The sequence below is a fragment of the Macaca nemestrina genome, chromosome 2 (assembly GCF_043159975.1).
Source record: "Macaca nemestrina isolate mMacNem1 chromosome 2, mMacNem.hap1, whole genome shotgun sequence".
Classification (NCBI taxonomy): Eukaryota; Metazoa; Chordata; class Mammalia; order Primates; family Cercopithecidae; genus Macaca; species Macaca nemestrina.
The window spans coordinates 151,402,777-151,422,929 of record NC_092126.1 but is presented as its reverse complement, the minus strand read 5'-3'; the positions used below and the strand labels follow the sequence as shown (position 1 = coordinate 151,422,929).

General features: G+C 46.9%; 2 protein-coding genes across 10 annotated transcripts in view; one reads left to right on the top strand and one right to left on the bottom strand.

Annotated features, from left to right (window-relative positions):
• LOC105477727 (Raf-1 proto-oncogene, serine/threonine kinase) overlaps positions 1 to 7,799 on the top strand; it is a 94,355-nt gene extending 86,556 nt beyond the window's left edge. For all 8 annotated transcript variants that reach the window (XM_011734391.3, XM_011734393.3, XM_011734394.3 and 5 more), the window contains 6 exons: positions 127 to 303; positions 3,777 to 3,823; positions 5,616 to 5,734; positions 6,164 to 6,295; positions 6,436 to 6,570; positions 6,761 to 7,799. In XM_011734391.3, the coding sequence (XP_011732693.1) occupies positions 127 to 303; positions 3,777 to 3,823; positions 5,616 to 5,734; positions 6,164 to 6,295; positions 6,436 to 6,570; positions 6,761 to 6,904 (754 nt within the window). In that variant the 3' untranslated portion in view covers positions 6,905 to 7,799. The remainder of the gene's footprint in view (positions 1 to 126; positions 304 to 3,776; positions 3,824 to 5,615; positions 5,735 to 6,163; positions 6,296 to 6,435; positions 6,571 to 6,760) is intronic.
• Positions 6,353 to 20,153, bottom strand: part of LOC105477728 (makorin ring finger protein 2) — a 29,343-nt gene continuing 15,542 nt past the window's right edge. For both annotated transcript variants that reach the window (XM_011734396.3, XM_011734397.3), the window contains exons 4-8: positions 18,944 to 19,248; positions 16,284 to 16,498; positions 14,551 to 14,661; positions 9,417 to 9,561; positions 6,353 to 9,253 (exon numbers count right to left, since the gene is read on the bottom strand). In XM_011734396.3, the coding sequence (XP_011732698.1) occupies positions 9,116 to 9,253; positions 9,417 to 9,561; positions 14,551 to 14,661; positions 16,284 to 16,498; positions 18,944 to 19,248 (914 nt within the window). In that variant the 3' untranslated portion in view covers positions 6,353 to 9,115. The remainder of the gene's footprint in view (positions 9,254 to 9,416; positions 9,562 to 14,550; positions 14,662 to 16,283; positions 16,499 to 18,943; positions 19,249 to 20,153) is intronic.

The window sequence follows — 20,153 nt, the reverse complement described above, 5'->3', positions numbered from 1 at the left end:
TTTTCTAGCCCCCTCCAGGTTGGGACTGGGGGTGGTGTCGAGAGCACAGAACCCAGTGTCCATGGAAAAGCACAGTAGACCTCCCTGAGCACTTTCCTCCTCCCTCTCCTCTCTTCACCTCCCCAGCAAAACACGGCATGTGAACATTCTGCTTTTCATGGGGTACATGACAAAGGACAACCTGGCAATTGTGACCCAGTGGTGCGAGGGCAGCAGCCTCTACAAACACCTGCATGTCCAGGAGACCAAGTTTCAGATGTTCCAGCTAATTGACATTGCCCGGCAGACGGCTCAGGGAATGGAGTGAGTAGATGGTCTGATGCCTCTCTGGGACCCAGGCATCAAATTTGTCCCTAAATTGGAACCAGAATCAGGAAGAGCCTTCTAGTCCATTAAGCGATTCTGTGATATCTTTGCATAAGCCTCTGGCCTTGGCTGGAGGGGCCAGTTATCAGGAATGAGTTGTTCAGGTTCCAGCTGGGTGAGGTGGCTCACACCTGTAATACCAGCACTTTGGGAGGCGAAGGCCAGTGGATCACTTGAGGCCAGTAGTTCGAGACCAGCCTTGCCAACGTGGCAAAACCCTGTTTCTACTAAAAATACAAGAAATAACCAGGCATGGTGGCACATGCCTGTAATCCCAGCTGCTAAGGAGGCCGGGACAGGAGAATCGCTTGAACGTGGAAGGCAGAGGTTGCGGTGAGCTAAGATAACACTACTGCACTCCAGCCCGGGCTGCAGAGCGAGACTGTCTCAAAGAAAAAAAAAAAAAGTTCAGATTCCCCTGTTGGGACTGAACTTCCCCCTTGGCGCTTCCCCCTTGGGGCTCAGATTCGGGCTCTGCCTGCTACCCTCGCTTTATCAGAAACCTGAGAACATAGTGGGGGGCATGTACCTTCTGCTTGGATAGCTGTGGCAATGCCCTCTGCTCAGCTGTTTGAGGCATGGCTGTCCCACATGAGGGTTTAAACAGATGTCATTTTTGGGATTTTTTTTTTTTTTTAATTAAAAACTTTTTCCTGGCCGGGCACAGTGGCTCACGCCTGTAATCCCAGCATTTTGGGAGGCTGAGGTGGGTGGATCACAAGGTCAGGAGTTCGAGACCAGCTTCACCAATATGGTGAAATTCCATCTCTACTAAAAATACAAAAATTAGCTGGTTGTGGTGGCACGCGCTTGTAATCCCAGCTCCTCGAGAGGCTGAGGCAGAAGAATCGCTTCAACCTGGGAGGTGGAGGTTGCAGTGAGCGGAGATCATGCCATTGCACTCCAGCCTGGGCGACAGAGCCAGACTCCATCTCAAAAAAAAAAAAAAAATTCTTTCCTTAGAGAGACAGGGTCTCACTCTGTCACCTATCCTAGAGTGTAGTGGCGCGATCATAGCTCACTCCATCCTTGAACTCCTGGGCTCCAGCAATCCTCTTGGCTCAGTCTCATAGGCTGCTGGGACAGCAGGCACACGCTACCATGCCCAGCTAATTTTTGTGTATTTTGTAGAGTTGGAAGTCTCACTGTGTTGCCCAGACTGGTCTCAAACTGGCCTCAAGTGATCCTCCCACCTTTCCTGGCTAGCCCAGGGTAGTGCTTCTCAAACTTTTCCTCAGAAGTGCCCCTTATGGTAGAGGAGTAGGAACTCCTTGTACCCCCTAGACATCTGGGAGCTACTAAGGTATAGCTGTGCTTGCAAGTCCTACAGAAATTCTCATATTATCTTTAAAATTCATATGGAAGTTGCCTTCTGTATATTTTAAGAAATGGAATGACTTTTCAGAAAAATTGAGATATAATTCATATATCATAAAATTCCCCCTTTTAAAATGTACACCTCAGTGTTTTTCTGGTATTGTGTTGTGCAGCCATCACCACTATCTAATTTTAGAACATTTTCATTATCCAGGAAAGAAATATATGCCATTGTATTAGTCTGTTTGGGTTGCTCTAAAGGAAGACTTAAGGGTGGGTAATTTATAAAGAAAAGAGGTTTATTTGGCTCATGGTTCTGCAGACTGTACAAACAGCATGACATCAGCATCTGTGTCTGGTGAGGCCCTCAGGAAGCTTTTACTCATGGCAGAAGGCAAGGGGAGCTGCATGTGACATGGTGAGAGAAAGGAGCAAGAGAGAGAGCATGGAGGGAGGTCCCAGACTCTTTAATAACCAGGTTTCATGTGAACTAATAGCATGTGAATTAATAGTGTGTGAACTCACTGGTTACTGCAGGGAGGGCACCCAGCCATTCGTGAGGAATCCGTCCCTATGACCCAGACACCTGCCACTTGGGTCCCACCTCCAACACTGGGGATCACATTTCAACTTGAGATTTGGAGTGGACAGATATCCAAATGATATACCCATTAGCGGTCACCCAATACCTCTCACCCACTTGCAACTATTTTCTGTTTCTACGGATTTTGCCTACTTTATAGTTTAATATAAATGCAGTCATGTAAGATATGATATAATGATATAAAGATATATATAATGATATAGGAAGGTAGTCTCACAAGATTATAATACTGTATTTTTACTGTGCCTTTTCTATGTTTGGCTATTTTTTTTTTTGAGATGGAGTCTCGCTCTGTCGCCCAGGCTGGAGTGCAGTGGCGCCATCTCGGCTCACTGCAAGCTCTGCCTCCCGGGTTCATGCCATTCTCCTGCCTCAGCCTCCTGAGTAGCTGGGAGTACAGGCGCCCGCCACCACGCCTGGCCAATTTTTTGTATTTTTAGTAGAGACGGGGTTTCACCGTGTTAGCCAGGATGATCTCGTTCTCCTGACCTTGTGATCTGCCCGCTTCGCCCTCCCAAAGTGCTGGGATTAAAGGCATGAGCCACTGCGCCCGGCCTATGTTTGGCTATGTTTAGAGACACAAATACTCACCATGTTACAACCAGCTACAGTATTCAGTACACTGAGGGCCATAGAGGTTTGTAGCCTAAGTGCAGCAGGCTATACTATTTAGCCAGGGTGTGTACTAGGCTGTACCATCTTGGTTTGTGTAAGTATACTTTATGACGTTTGCATGATAACAAGTTGGCTAACAACACATTTCTCAGAAGATATCCCTGCCGTTAAGTGAGGCTTGACTGTGTATAATACATAAGATATGGTATTGTATGCCTGGGTGCTTTGACCCAGTTTAATATTTTCAAGATTAATCCAGGTTGTAGCATGTGTCACTACTTCATTCTTTTCTGAGTAACATGTCATTGTATGGATATGCCACATTATTCATTCATCAGTTATGGACATTGGGTTATCAGAATTACTTTTGAGTAAAACTGATGCTTGAAGAAGTGTCAGCAATGGTCAGGCGCAGGGGCCCATGCCTGTAATCCAAGCATTTTGGGAGGCCAACACGGGAGGATCACTTGAGCCCAGGAGTCAAGACCAGCTTGGGCAACACTGCAAGACCCTGTATCTACCAAAAAAAAAAAAAAAAAAATGTGGTGTGGTGGCACATGCCTGTGGGCCCAGCTACTGGGAGGTGGGAGGATCACTTGAGCCCAGGAGGTTAAGGCTGCAGTGAGCTATGATTGCATCACTGCACTCCAGTCTCCAGGGGAAAAAAAAAAAAAAAAGTGTAAGCATGTTTGTACTGTGGCCTCACTTTCAGGTAAGCAGTGATGTGAACCAGGCTGAACAGCACAGCATCTGTCCCTGTGTGTAACGCTCCTTGGAGCCAGACCTTCAGTGGCTTTACTTCTTAGCTGTAATTTAAAACTACTTTACCCATGCCTCTCCAACTTATTTTTAATAATTTCTTTTCCTTTCACAGCTATTTGCATGCAAAGAACATCATCCACAGAGACATGAAATCCAACAGTATCCTTTGGTTGCTGAGTTCATTTGACTGCTCAGTTCTAAATTTAGGGAAACAGAAGAGAGCCTTTTTATCACAAGTGGCTGTCGGTGCCAGGGGATATCTTTTTAAGGAAAGAAGAAGAGGACAGGGAAACAGAAAAGTCAGAAAATTAGTAGGCTTGGCCTGCCCCTCAGCAGCTTATGCCTCACCTGGGCTGATGAGAGCAATGTTTAGGTTAGGTTCCTTTCTGAGTTTATCTCAGCAAAAGTGATTTGGAGAGATTTCGGTAAACTTGAAATAGGTATAATTTTATCACACTATTAGTAAATTTAACCTGAGGGGGATTGGGCTTTTGTCTTATGTTTATTTCTAGTTTGTGGCCAGTGTGTGTATGTGTATCTACTTGTTATGTGGATAGTAAGTAGCTACAAGCCAGATGTTGAAAGATTTCCAAAATCACTATTTTTAAATATTTTTAAATAGTGGTCTTTCTTGACGAGGCGTGATGGCTCACACCTATAATCCCAGCACTTAGGGAGGCTGAGGCAGGTGGATCACTTGAGGCTAGGAGTTTGAGACCAGCCTGGCCAATGTGGCGAAACCCCGTCTCTTAATTTAAAAATTAGCTGGGTGTGGTGGCACGTGCTTGTAATCCCAGCTACTCAGGAGGCTGAGGCATGAGAATCACTTGAACCTGGGAGGCAGTGGTTGCAGTGAGCTGAGATCATGCCACTGCACTCTAGCCTTGGGGACAGAGCAAGGCTCTGTCTCAAAAAAATAAATAAAATGATCTTTCTTAAAGGTACATAAGTGGGTTCCTCAGAAGTCACTGTTACAAGAGGAGAGGGGTTGTTTTTATAGAAGAGTAAATGAAGAAAGGTATTTTTAATGCTGTAAGGCATGAAATTTAACAAATTTGAATCTGCCACCCTCCACTAGCCTTTCCTTGTGAAAGAAAGATGGCATTACAACCCACTTTTCTTCTTGAGCAGTGAGAGAGGCATGATAGTTGTGTTGGATTATGGGACATGGCCTGTTTTAGGTACATGTCTGAGGTGTGGAACACCTTTCAATGGTGGGCTTTTTAGCAGCCAAACATTATACCATGAAAGCAGACATCACAGATTTAAGGTGTGAATTCCTGGGCACCAACAGATCACAAGTTACTTTGTATGTGTTTTTTTTTTCTGTTTTTAATTTTTTTTTCCCCTCACAAGTTAGACTTAAACTGTATGACTTCTTTACCCAGAAGCGAGCTGACTTCGGTTCTCATTTTGAAGTCACCAAGTGGTACCAATTCTAGTGAGGAATTTCTTATGACAACATTGAACACTCAGTAAGGGATGTGCTATTTTGTTAACCACTCAAGTTTCAGATGGTGATTTGAGGGTGGAATACAGGCAGAAACGACTGTAAGCTGTCAGCAGGCCATGCTTGGCCCTCTGGGGAGCACTGGAGTGTGGCCTCTGCTCATCGTGTTAGGGTTTCAAGCACCTGTATTATGTGGAAAGGTCACAAGGCCAGGGACCCAGCACCTAGACGTGCAAATGAGGAGAAGCAGCAGAGAAGAAACGCTGGCTTGCTTTTGGCTTGGGCCAAATAATCTGGCACATTGACCAATCCCTGCCTGTCTTCTGGAAGAAGGAGCATTTCAAAAGCACTTTAAAGAACTTCAGAAACCTTAGGAAATTCAGTGCAGAGGCTGTGACAGAGGGAAGGTGGAGAGATTACCATGTTATAAAGAACTTTGGGATGTTTTTCAAAATTAACTTGACCATTCTTTTGAAACCAGAGTCCTTAACAAGCATTGAGATATATTTCTCCATGAAGGCCTAACAGTGAAAATTGGAGATTTTGGTTTGGCAACAGTAAAGTCACGCTGGAGTGGTTCTCAGCAGGTTGAACAACCTACTGGCTCTGTCCTGTGGATGGTGAGAATCTGGGCTCCCACCAGCAGTCTCTGGTACAGGGCAAAGGGAATGCCCTGGGGATTTATGTGCAAACTTTTAAAGCGTTTCTGTACATTTCCCCGAAATCCACATGACCCCTAGTGACAGCCAGCCTCAGGGCAATTGTAGATTTTCTTGAGGAAGCTGTTGATCAGAACCACTGTGAAGCTTAGTGTGGAGAGGAGATAATAAGCTGGGTGATAGAAGTGCTGGGTGTTGGTCCTTTAAAGACAAGGATTCCTGAGCTGTTTTACCCAGTGCCTGAGTTGGAGTCCTTTAGGGGAAAAACTATGTGGGGACTGAAGAATGGACTCATTCATAACTAATGAAAGGGACAGCCTGGGTCCTAGATGTCTGTAAGGTCTGTCATATGGTGATAAATGCACTTTTGTCATATGGTGATAAATGTAGGCCCCAGAGGTGATCCGAATGCAGGATAACAACCCATTCAGTTTCCAGTCAGATGTCTACTCCTATGGCATCGTATTGTATGAGCTGATGACGGGGGAACTTCCTTACTCTCACATCAACAACCGAGATCAGGTGAGTCTGTGCTGGTGCTAAAGGTCCTAACGCGTGGGAGCCCTTGGGCCTCTCCCAGCCTAGGCAGCTAGAGGGTTAGGACTTGATATTTTCTGTAGTTCATTTACCCCCCATTCGCTCAGCTGTTTTCTTTCCCTTAGATCATCTTCATGGTGGGCCGAGGGTATGCCTCCCCAGATCTTAGTAAGCTATATAAGAACTGCCCCAAAGCAATGAAGAGGCTGGTAGCTGACTGTGTGAAGAAAGTAAAGGAAGAGAGGCCTCTTTTTCCCCAGGTAAGGCTCAGGGCTGCTAGAATGGTGATTAAAGCATGGATTGGTTCTTAAAGATGGCAATGTAAGGTGGGAGTATTTTGTTTTGTTTTATAGGGAGGGGACCCAGATCCTCTACAAGATGGTTGGGGGCAGGGTACAGCCTGTGTCTTTGAGACACAGCTAATGAGAGCATTCTGGGGCTTTGTTTCAGATCCTGTCTTCCATTGAGCTGCTCCAACACTCTCTACCGAAGATCAACCGGAGCGCTTCCGAGCCATCCTTGCATCGGGCAGCCCACACTGAGGATATCAATGCTTGCACGCTGACCACATCCCCGAGGCTGCCTGTCTTCTAGTTGACTTTGCACCTGCCCTCAGGCTGCCAGGGGAGGAAGAGAAGCCAGCAGGCACCACTTTTCTGCTCCCTTTCTCCAGAGGCAGAACACATGTTTTCAGAGAAGCTGCTGCTAAGGACCTTCTAGACTGCTCACAGGGCCTTAACTTCATGTTGCCTTCTTTTCTATTCCTTTGGGCCCTGGGAGAAGGAAGCCATTTGCAGTGCTGGTGCGTCCTGCTCCCTCCCCGCATCCCCCATGCTCAAGGCCCAGCCTTCTCTAGATGCGCAAGTGGATGTTGATGGTAGTACAAAAAGCAGGGGCCCAGCCCAGCTGTTGGCTACATGAGTATTTTGAGGAAGTAAGGTAGCAGGCAGTCCAGCCCTGATGTGGAGACACATGGGATTTTGGAAATCGGCTTCTGGAGGAATGCATGTCACAGGTGAGACTTTCTTCAGAGAGTGGTGCAGCGCCAGACGTTTTGCACATAAGGCACCAAACAGCCCAGGACTGCCGAGACTCTGGCCGCCCGAAGGAGCCTGCTTTGGTACTATGGAACTTTTCTTAGGGGACACATCCTCCTTCACAGCTTCTAAGGTGTCCAGTGCATTGGGATGGTTTTCCAGGCAAGGCACTCAGCCAGTCCCCATCTCGGCCCTCAGGGAGCAGTCTTCCATCATGCTGAATTTTGTCTTCCAGGAGCTGCCCCTATGGGGCGGGGCCGCAGGGCCAGCCTTGTTTCTCTAACAGCCTTGTTTCTCTAGTCACATCATGTGTATACAAGGAAGCCAGGAATACAGGTTTTCTTGATGATTTGGGTTTTAATTTTGTTTTTATTGCACCTGACAAAATACAGTTATCTGATGGTCCCTCAATTTTATGTTATTTTAATAAAATAAATTAAATTTAGGTGTAATGGCTGTTACCTCCTTTTAAAGTAATTCTGAGCTCACAATTTGAACGTCCCATTTGTTCACCCTCTTCAGGAGCAGAATTCAAGAACAGGAAATGTGCCCAGAGCCTAGGCTGGGAATTTTGTAATTTAACCTTTGTACTCTTTGTAACCCTCTACTGAAGAAGAGTTAAGTATAAAAATTAAGCAGAAAGTATTCTAAACTCAGCTAATAGGTTAAGTAATGCGTTCTATAAAATATTTGGTAGCTACAGCTTAAAAAAAAAAAAAAAAAACAGATAAATTCCAGCTTGGAATAAGCCAGTGCTAGTTCACAAGGTTGTGCTCACCCTTCAATTAAAATGACTACAAGACTTGCCATCAGCTCTCTTCAGGACCACTGCTGGGTCAGAATCAGAAACCTTGGGTGCCATGACATTTTTACAAAATTTCAAATCAAAGCCAGGCGTTGCAGATAATAGATGGCTTGAGTACGAACCACACATTATGTAAGTGCACGTATATTTTGAGTTCTCAATACAATTACCCTGATGGGCATGAACCCACAGGTGAGAGCAGAGGTTTGGTTCCCCTGGAGGGCCCTGGCTGGAGGCCCCAGCACCAACCAGACGGGAGGGCCAGACTGCTACCCAGTACTGTACCTCTTGTTCCTTCAAGAGCCTCCCTAAGGGAGAAAAAGATTTATACTTCCACTTTGTTTGCTGCACATGTGGCAACAAGATTGCTACCCTGATTTGGGACACTTGCGAGAACTCGAAAAAAATGACCACCCTTAAAGCCCTAGAAAAAAGTTGTATGTTAACAGCTATGCTGCACTCACTCTGCATTGTGTATTCTTGAAAGCTCTGTATAAAGCAAAATTTTGACCACACACTAAATACACTAGAGAAATACACTATAGAGGAGTCCTTTTATAGGGTTGAAGAATCCTTTGGTAAGAAAAATATGCTGCATTAGGGACAGCTGCAAGTTTACTATTTCTGGGAAAGAAAAGATCAAAGATAAGAGCCAAGTTTGTTTTTTAAAGCAGTCAATCCAAACAAACAGTCTGGGTGGTTAGTTGTTACCCCTGAGGGGCTTGAGGTGTAACTATATCAGCTATAAAAATAGTAATTCCATACACTTATTAGGTTACTTTATATCCTTCACTCTTTCCCATGGCTGTAATAATGGAGAGTGAATGAGACTAAGGCTAACCCCAACTCCACTCAAATCCAAGCCACACACCACCTTGGCTACAGTACAGGGAAGCTCTGCACACCGTGGCTTGGGAAAGTTTTGGCCGATGGAGCCCAAGATGCAGGGCAACCATCTACTCTTTAGGGTTCTGATGACTCCACTCCAGAAAGGTGCATGAAGAGGTCCCCGAGCTCTGTCATGTCGACATCTTCATTGTTGGGGACATGCCGGCTTTCTCGGTTCTCAATGAAATCCCAGAGCCGCACTGAATTAAAGAACTGCAAAAACAGCCAGTGGACATGCCTGGTTACTGCCAAGAGCAACAGGAAGGCTACGTTGCTTGATCTTTCTTTTGCCTACCCCATTTCTCTGCCAGGAACAGTACCTGGAAATGCCCACAGCTGCTAAGTGTCCCCAACTAGAGATGGCTAAAGTCCTTACCCTCACAGTGCCTTGAGAACTGAGCTGTTTCCGAGGTTTTTCAGGCTCTGCTAGCCGCCCATCAGGGTAAGCATGGCGATAAAGACATTTGCTTCCAAATGGGCAGGTCCCCTTGCCTTGCTCAAAGTATTTACAGGCTTTTTTCCTGAAAAGCAGAAAGAAAAAGTCAAGCGGCTGGTGGGAAAATGTGGGGTCCAGATTGGGCCAGTGCCTTCCTCTATCCTTACCCTTACGCCAGAGGTAGGTCAGCCTCACATTCTAGGTGGGGCAACTTAAGCTGGGAGAGGTTGAGTAATTTGTCTCAGGTCCCACACAGCTGGGATTCTGATTTCCAAGCAGAATAGGAAGCATCCCCACTTACCTGTAGCCTTGCAAAGGATATGAACCTGCCTTGGGACTCGCTGTGTGGAGACTGCAGTGCCTCACAGGCCCTCCGGCAGCTCCAGAGCACCTCCTGGGTCACCACAGAGCTAAGCCAGGCCTGGTCACTCCTCTGGGCACTAAGGTCTGAAGCTGGGCCACTTGTCTCTGCTCAAAGTTCCCTAGGTACTCCACCAAGCCAAGTCTCCCATTCCTCCTGGCTGCAGTGCTGTCAAGGTGACTACAGGGAAAGCAGAGGGTTTTAGCAACTGCCTAAAACCACAGGTCTCCTTCCAGTTTTCCTGTCTTCACCCTCAGCACCAGGGCTTCTTCACGCCTTATGTGCTTTGGACCCCTTCTCTGAACAGTGTTTTTCAATGCATAAAACGCCTAGGTCTAGAGCCTACAGTTACCAAACAGTTCAAAATATTTTCCCTCTCTCTTAATTCTACCATTTTCCCCACAGACCTCTACGTTAAGAACCCTGCCCGAGGAAACTCAATCAAATGAATTCCCATTTTGCTCAAATGAACTCTGGTTTATCCAATCATAAAGGACCCCAAACTGAAGTGAAAAAAAGATACCCAAGAATCCAGAGGGCCATCTCGGAGAACAGAGGAAGGGGAAAGTCACAGAAATAAAGCCAAACAACAGAAAGGGCATGCTGCTGCCAGGGGCAGCTGGGGTGTGTGTGACAGCGGGAGACAAGAACGGGGAAAGGGGGCTCCTGAATCCAGTGGTTTTCCGTCTTGTCAGATGGGATGGCCATAGGCCAGTGGTGAAGTTCTCTGAGGACGGCTTCAGAGCAGCATAAAGAAAAGCTCCCTGGCCAGGCGTGGTGGCTCACACCTGTAATTTCAGCACTTTGGGAGGCCAAGGTGGGTGGATCACTTGAGGACAGGAGTTCGAGAACAGCCTGGCCAACATGGCGAAACCCTATCTCTACTAAAAATCCAAAAATTAGCTGGGCGTGGTGGCGGGCACCTGTAATCCCAGCTACTCAGGAGGCTGAGGCAGGAGAATTGCTTGAACCCAGGAGGTGGAGGCTGCAGTGAGCCGAGATCGTGCCACTGCACTCCAGCCTGGGAGACAGAGTGAGACTTCATCTGGGGGAGGCGGGAAGCTCCCTTGCCGGCTGATCTGATTTGAGCACAGGTGGCTACAGAGCAGGTGTGTGGACAGCACATCCTCTAGGCCCCTATTTGCCTGGGGTTCTGAGCAGACTTCAAATGACCGCGAGCAGTTTGCTCTCACCAGAGCCTGCTGGACAACTCCAGGGCATCCTAGCACACTGGCTATGAACTCCATCAGGTCAAACACATTATGTGCTGGTTCCGTACTCTCACAAGAATATTACTCTTTTTCCTCCCCCAGGCTTATCTGGTTACCAAGACCAAAAGCCTCCAGTTCACTCTTACTCACTCTGTGTTCTCGGCTCTCACACCCAACTGTGTTCATTCTATTTACAAATCACTTCCCATTCTCCCCTTCCTTTGGGTTCCTAAACTGTGGAAGCCTCTGGGGCCTGCCTACCAGGGCCACTTCCTCACTGGCCTCCCTCCCACTCCACCAGTTTCCACCTTGTTCAAAGTACCACAGAGGAGCTTCCCAACCTTTTTTTTTCTTTAAAGAGATGAGGTCTCCCTATGTCTCCCCTGGCTGGTCTCGAACCCCTGCCCTCCTCAGCCTCCCAAAGTGCTGGGATTACAGGCGTGAGCCACTGCACCTGGCCCCAACCTGTTCTTAAAGACCATGGTCACACTGGGATTCAAGTGTCGCTTAGATTCCAGTCTGTGTGTAGGTCCCACCACATCCTTCTACACACCTGCTTCAATGCCAGGAGCCATTCCCAGTGTCCCCCAGACACAAAACCGACACCCTTCTGTGCCCATGTCCTTTCGTCACTTCCCCTGCACAGGTGCTTCCTGCTTCACTGTTCAGGTTCCCACGCTGCTTCCCCGGACAGCCCCTGGTGGATCCAAGTGCTTTCTCTGTTGTGACATATGGTCCCTCATGAAGAACTGGTCACTAGCAAACCTGTATCATAATTGCCCTTTTGCAGTTTCCCATGAAGTTGTCTTACTTGGCTGGGTGCGGTGGCTCACACCTATAATCCTAGCACTTTGGGAGGCTGAGGTGGGTGGATCATCTGAAGTCAGGAGTTCAAGACCAGCCTTGGCAACATGGTGAAACCCCATCCCTACTAAAAAAATACAAAAATTAGCTGGGTGTGGTGGCACACACCTGTAATCCCAGCTACTCGGGAGGCTGAGGCAGAAGAATCACTTGAACCCTGAAGGTGGAGGTTGCAGTGAGCTGAGATCACGCCATTGCACTCCAGCCTGGGTGACAGGGTGAGACTCAAAAAAAAAAGAAATTGTCTTACTAATCTCTACATCTCCCAGTGGTGCTTAGCTGGAAGGTGCCTGACCCACAGTGAGTACTCAGTAAATGTCTGTGGATTGCAAAACACACAGTCATCAAAGGAAAGCAAACAAGGAAAGATCCAAACAGCAGTAACAATTTCCAGACTGCTTTTCAGCAGAGCCCCCTTCTCAGGCCGGGGCCCTTTTCTACAGGCCGGGGCCCTCTGCTTGCCACGCCTGCCCTCTTGTGGACACACAGGAAGATTGTATGAGGAAAAAATGGTAAAAAAAAAAAAAAAAAATCAAGCTTTAGTAAACTGATACGCAACATAAAGGAACCATAAAAAAGGTAATGTATAGTTTCACTTTTAGTATGACAAGTAAACTTCTACCATACCCAACCCTCCTGCAGATAAGTCTTAACACAAATATTTCAAAAAGACCTGAAGGCACTGGAGAATGAATAAATGCAGTTAGATTCTTTGGAGGAGTAAACGCAAAGAAGAATAGCAATGGCAAAGGCTGTTACCTTTAAAAAGGTAGCTTTTGTGGCTCACTTCTGTAATCCCAGCACTTTGGGAGGCCGAGGCAGGCAGACTGCCTGAGCTCCAGAGTTCGAGACCAGCCTGGGCAACATGGTGAAACCCTGTCTCTACTAAAATACAAAAATTAGCCAGGTGTGGCAGCATGCGCCTGTAGTCTCACCTTCTCAGGAGGCTGAGGCAGAAGTGCTTGAACCCGGAAGGCGGAGGTGGCAGTGAGCTGAGAGCCATGCACTCCAGCCTGGGCTACAGAGCAAGACTCCGTCTCCAAAAAAAAAAAAAAGAAAGAAGTAGCTTTTATCCTGGAGCAGGCCAAAATCACAACCACTTGGGGTGACTAAAACTCCAAGGAGAAATCCAATCTTTCTGGCCTGAAGAACTAAAAGACGAGAGTTCAAGGTAATCGCAGCCATTGGAAAGTGAGGAAACAATCCCACAAAGTAAGAGGCCTGTGAAAGAGTGCTCAAAGGCTGTGTATAAACTCTGCCCAAATCTGACTAACTCTTGAACCACACAGGAATGCGACAAACTCAGCCACGAATGCAAAACCAGAACTGAGATCTCAACTGCTGCCTGGGTTTGAGTTCAAACAATTTACCTACCTGTTAAAAACATCAACACTTGGCCGGGCGCAGTGGCTCATGCCTGTAATCCCAGCACTTTGGGAGGCCGAGGTGGGCGGATCACCTGAGGTCAGGAGTTCAAGACCAGCCAGGCTAACATGGTGAAACCCCATTTCTACTAAAAGTACAAAAAATTAGCCAGGCGCAGTGGCGCATGCCTGTAATCCCTGCTACTCAGGAGGCTGAGGCAGCAGAATCGCTTGAACCCAGGAGGCAGGAGATGCAGTGAGCCGAGATTACACCACTGCACTCCAGCTTGGGCAAGAAGAGTGAAACTCCGTCTCAAAAAAAAAAAAAAAAATCAACACTTTACAGATAAACTGTAACAGAATCCTAAGTCTCTCTACAACGTAATATTTACAATGTCAAGGATAAAATCTAAAATTACTAGATATATGAAGAATCAGGAAAATGTGATCCATTCTTAAAAGACAACAGAGGTCAACTTCAAGATGACAAGGATTTCAAAGTAGCTACTACAACTATGCTCAAAGAGATGAAAAGAAAACAAAGGTTGAAAAAGAATGAACATCCCCAGAGATCTATGGACAATATAAAAAAATCTACCATAAATGGAAGTAGAGTCCCAGCAGGAAAAGAAAAAACAAGATAGAAAAAAAGTTAATGAAACAACAGCTAAAATTTCCCTAATCTTGGGGAGTGACATAAACGTAGAGAAAAACCACTCCTCAGCAAAATGTCAACATGCTGACAACCAGGATAAAGAGGAAAACTTGAGGCTGGGCGCGGTGGCTCATGCCTGTAATCCCAGCACTTTGGGAGGCTGAGGCAGGAGGATCACTTGAGTCTAGGAGTTCAAGACCAGCCTGGGCTACATGGCGAAACCTTGTCTCTACCAAAAAAAAAAAAAAAAGAAAAAAAATTAGCTGGGCATGGTGGCGCACAGTACTGGCGGTCCCAGCTACTCAAGAGGCTCCTGCTTGAGCCCAGGAGGCTGAGGCTAGAGTGAGCTGAGAGTACACCACTGCACTCCAGTTTGGGCAACAGAGTGAGACCCTATCTCACCGAAAACAAAAACAAAAACAAAAAAACACCAAAACTAAACAGGTCCACATCACCATGTCCTTGCTCATTGCTGCATCCCAGAGCCCAGCATGGTGCCCGAGAGAAGGAAGAGAGGAAGAGGCCCCTAAGACCACACTCCTGGGAGGGAGAACAAGGACACAGGCTGACAGCAGAGCCAGGCAGGCAGCAAGGGCACGTCGAAACTCAAAGCACTTACCCCATCCCCTGTTTGAAGGCTTCAATCAACTCGTTCTTTTTATTCTGATCTTCCACCCAATACACACTTGGAATTACAAACTCTGATATCACACGGCATTCTGGACAAGACCTGAAATAAGAATTAGATTACTAAGGGAGAAGTCATGTTATGAAGCCTGGGCACACTCTCTGCTATACCTCTTGCTCAACTGCCTGACCACTACAGGCACTTCCTTCACCAGAAATTCCAAAAGATGAAATCACAATCATCCAAGAACCTTATTTACTATTTAAAAAATAGGGTTTCCCAATGAGAACACATGGACACATGTGGGGAACATCACACACTGTGGCCTGTCGGTGCAGGGGCAAGGGGAGGGAGAGCATCAGCACAAATAGCTAATGCATGTGGGGCTGAAAACCGAGGTGACAGGTTGAGAGGTGCAGAAAACCACCTTGGCACATGGATACCCACGTAACAAAGCTACACATTCTGCACATGTATCCCAGAACTTAAGGCAAAAAAAATACATATCTATATATCTATATATAGGGTTTCCTCAACAAAAAAGACAGATGAAATAAGAACCCTCATACATGGCTGGTGAGAATGTAAAATGGTGCAGAGAATGCAAAATTTGAACAGAGTCTGGCAGATTCTCCAACAGTTTAATGTAGTGTTATTATACCATAAAACCTAGCAATTCCATGCCTAGGTGTATACCCAAGAGAAATGAAAACACATGTCCACCCAAAACTGTGTTCACAAATGTTGACAGCAGCATTATTCATAATAGTTACAAAGTGAAAACAGCCCAGATGTCCACCAGCTGAGGAATGGATAAGGGAAATGTGCTGTGTCCATACAATGGAATGTATTCCGCCAGGAGAAGGGGTCTCTGGCACATGCTACAGTCAGGATGAACTCTGACAACACCATGCTCAGTGAGAGGCCAGGCACAAAAGGCCGCATATTCTGACTCCACTTATAAGCACTGTCCAGAATAGGCAACTCTGCAGAGACAGCAGATGAGTGGTGAACTAAATTGTGTGCTTTTATCTCAATAAAGCAGTTGTTTTACCACACGATTTTAGACAAGTTACTTGACCCCCTGACCTCAGGCCTGTTTCCTAATCTGTAACTGAGGAGGGTCTTTGCGGGAACGGGATGAGCAGATAGATGTGAAGAGTTCTGAACAGTAGAACGTGTGCAGTAACCTCTCCACACGCCAGCTTTTCCCCTGTCCTGCTGGAGACTTTGAGACTCCTGTTGGCCACATTGAGCACATCTCATGTGCCAGGCATCATGCAGAATGTTTTACATGCATTATTCCACTTCATCCTCAAATAACCCTATTTTCGTTTTTGGTGGGGGAAAAAAACGAAGCTCAAAACGATTCACAGGCAACTGGGCTAAAGGCAGGTAGTACTGGATTTCAAACACAAGGCTAGGAGATGAAAACAGGCCACTGCCATGGAACAGCTTTTTACACAGATCATCTTTGCTGAGTTCCTCCCTAACACCCAGAACGCTTGGTAGGAATTGTTGCCCATCTTTTATAAGAACAGGCACTTGGGCTCAGGAAGAGTAAATGACTTGCTGAAGTTCATGCAGCCAGGGGCCAGAACTCACCAGTTACTCTGCACTAAGACACCCCTGGAGGGTAACGGAGGGCTTAAAAGTGGATGGAATAAAGTCTCAAATCAAACATTCTCCTAGTTCCTACAGCTAAGACCCCTGGCTGTACTTACTTAATGATTGGGTTTTCAAACTGTTTGGCACACCGCCACTGCCGGATGCAGGACAAGCAGTACGTGTGATTGCAGTTGGAGAGAATCCCAAATCTCCTCTCGGAAGCAGAGGCCTTCTCCAGGATCACTTCCATGCAGATACTGCACACTTTGTCCTGGCTTGCCTGGAAGGCAAAGGCCTTTTCCATCTCGTGTTCGAATGTCAACATGCAGATCTGAAGCACAGACAGGAAGGAAGGCTTCGGTTGTTGGCCACTGAGGAGTGGCAGGAGCCCTAGGAGTAGCTGCAGCCACACTGCCACTGCTGAGATCAGGAAGGAACACTGACAGCGACTGCTGTGAGCAAGGCCCAGCCTCCCCCAAGTCAGGACACTGACATCTCCCTCAGACCACACAAAGGACTTCAAACCATCACTGGTCCAGCCCCTTGCTTTCCTAGGAGGTTACGTGGTCACCACTCATTTAGAGCTAAGAACACAGAGATCCGAAAAGGTTAAACTGCAGTGGAGTCAGAGTCCATAAGGACTGCGACCCTAGTCCCCCAGCTCCTCTGGGCACTGTTTCCCCCGACTCTGAGCCATGTCTACATCAGAGGTGCTGACTCGTCCTTACCATAAGCCTTGAGGCTAGCAACCTAGTCATATGTAAGCAGCACCACCTCTCCCCAAGAAAACGATTCAATGAATTCATTCATTCATTAGGCATGCCCTGAATTCCTTCTATGTGCTGGCATTTGAGGAAGTGCAAAGAGTGAGAAGACCTACGCCCGGCCCTTGTGAGCTCAGTGTGTCCAGATCTGAGACAAGCCAACGTTCACCGCAGAGACCTCACACACTTGCATAAAGACAGTTCTAATCCTCTGCTTCCCTGGAAGACAATGGAGAGTGTCTCCTTGTCCATTGCCACATGGAGTCAGTACTAGCTTACCCCTTGATTATCTAGGAATACACTGTCCATTTAAACATGCCTTAGGCCGGGTGCGGTGGCTCACACCTGTAATCCCGTTACTCTGGGAGGCCATGATAGGAGGACTGCTTGATCTCAAAAGTTCAAGACCAGCTTGAGCAACATAGCAAGCCCTCATCTCTGTGAAAAATAAAATAATTTTTTTTTTTTTTTTTTGAGATGGAGTCTCGCTCTGTCTCCCAGGCTGGAGTGCAGCGGAGCAATCTCGGCTCACTGCAAGCTCTGCCTCCCGGGTTCACGCCATTCTCCTGCCTCAGCCTCCCAAGTAGCTGGGACTATAGGCGTCCACCACCACACCTGGTTAATTTTTTGTATTTTTAGTAGAGACGGGGTTTCACCGTGTTAGCCAGGATGGTCTTGATCTCCTGACCTCGTGATCCACCCGCCTCGGCCTCCCAAAGTGCTGGGATTACAGGCGTGAGCCACTGTGCCCGGCCAAAATAAAATAAAATTTTAAAAGTTAGCCAAGCCACCACACCTGGCGTTTTTAAAATTTTTTATTATTTTTATTTTTTGAGACAGGGTCTCACTCTGTTGCCCAGACTGGAGTGCAGTAGCACAGTCTTGGCTCACCGCAACCTCTGCTTCCCAGGCTCAGGCGATCCTCCCAACTCAGCCCTGCCAAGTAGCTGGGACTACAGGTGTGTGCCACCACACCTGGCTAATGTTTGTTTGTTTATTTATTTATTTATTTATTTATTTTGTGGAGACGGGGATCTCACCATGTTGCCCAGGCTGGTCTCAAACTCCTGGGCTCAAGTGATCTGCATGCCTTGGCCTGCGAAAGTGCTGGGATTACAAGTATGAGTCACCATGACTGGCCCTCCCCTGCCTCTTATCCAGCTTCGTACCCTCTGCATCATGCATAGGGACTAGCATAAGGCAAAGCCTCCCAAACACTGCAGACATTAATGACTTTAAAAGGCCCTTCCAATAAGTGGTTCCTCAGATTCTATGATTTGGGCTCAAATCTTCCAAAACTTGGCCTAGCTGGATCCCAACCATGAGGAAGTGTGAACCCAGGGAGGGAGGACGCTGTATGTGCGTGTGACAGAGACATACACACATACGACATACCATGGTCCTGAGCTAGATCTGTTCTTTGAACTTAGCATGATTTTGTTTCAGATACCGCTTCTTTTTCTCTTTATTCTGAGTAATCAAATATTGGCAAAATAGGCCGGGCATGGTGGCTCATGCCTGTAATCCAAGCACTTTGGGAGGCTGAGGCAGGCGGACCACTTGAGGTCAGGAGTTCGAGACCAGCTTGGCCAATATGGTGAAACCCCTTCTTTCCTAAAAATACAAAAGTAGCCGAGCGTGGTGGTGAGTGCCTGTTATCCCAGCTACTCGGCGGGGCTGAGCCAGGAGGATCACCTGAGCCGGGGAAGCAGAGGTTGCAGTGAGCCGAGATTGCACCACTGTACTCCAGGCTGGGTGACAGGGAGACTCTGTTTCAAAAAAAAAAAATGGCAAAATGACTGCAGGAAAAAGAATCTCAAAATAGGATGTAAATATACCAGATGCATAACATAGGTATATTACTGGCAGGGGGATGCCTGTGGAAACACCAACAATTCTGTCAGTATGTTTCGGATTTCTTTTTTTGAGTGTGTATGGATGGCCTTCAGTGTCCTGTTCAGTACGTTTCAGATTTCTTAACATTGAGTTCATGCAAAGGTTTGTGACTTTACCTTTTCGTGAGCCTTCCTCTGCTCTGGGTCGAAGGGGTGCAAGACTCGCAGCCTACAGATTTCACACACCTCCCCATGCAGGTAGACACAGGCATCCCCAAACCGGCACTCCCCAGCAGCTGCGTAGGGGCACAGCTGCTGCTCGTTGCTGTAGGAGCTGCTGGCCTCCACGTCATCAAGGCCACTCCTGATGGCCTCCAGGTAGGAATGCGGCTTCATCTCGGGGCTGGGTTGGGGGTCGCTGCAGCTGCCTGGATTACTCACCATGCTCGGCTGAGTCTTTCCTTCAGCCATGCCAGACAGATCTGAATACAACACACGGCACACACACATGAAAATGGCCCCATTTTTCTGATATGCCGTTAACCAAAGCCTAACATATTAAGCTACTCTGACCTAAGAATTCCACCCTTGAGAACATATGGCAAAAAAACAGACCGAAGGGGAAAAATAAAAGGAATAGTATAAAATGTTCATAGTGACATTACTTATAATTACTTAAAAAAACAAAAAACAAAAATGGCCAGACAGGGAAATAAGCAAAACAATAGGATACACTTACACAAAAGAACACTAAAGCTGCTGTTTAAAATGGCAAATATGGAAATGTTAACACATGGACCAGTTAACACTAAAACAAACAAAAAAGTGAGATCACTAGAACACAGTGTTTCCTTCATACCAGCAAAGTTACCAATCATTTTAAGTGAACTAGAATAGATGTCTACAGCAAATCTGTGGGTCCTGAGGCCAGAGTAAACTGTCCCATGGTGAACCCTTCTCACGCCAGGAGCTGCTGCCTTCCCACTGCACACCTCCGAGCTTGTTTACAGGTCATGTATTCTCACAGGACTACTCATTTGCTGAGGATGGAATCTGCCTACCTCACGGTACCCAATTCCAAGAACTAGAAATCTCTTCACCTGGTGCGGACCAGCCAATAAAAACAACTTTTACGGCCGGGTGCAGTGGCTCTTGCCTGTAATCCCAGCACTTTGGGAGGCTGAGGCGGGTGGATTATGAGATCAGGAGTTCGAGACCAGCCTGACTAACATAGCGAAACCCTGTCTCTACTAAAAATACAAAAATTAGCTGGGCATGGTGGTGGGCACCTGTAATCCCAGCTACTCGGAAGGCTGAGGCAGGAGAATCCCTTGAACCTGGGAGGCGGAGATCATGCCACTGCACTGCAGCCTAGGTGACAGAGTGA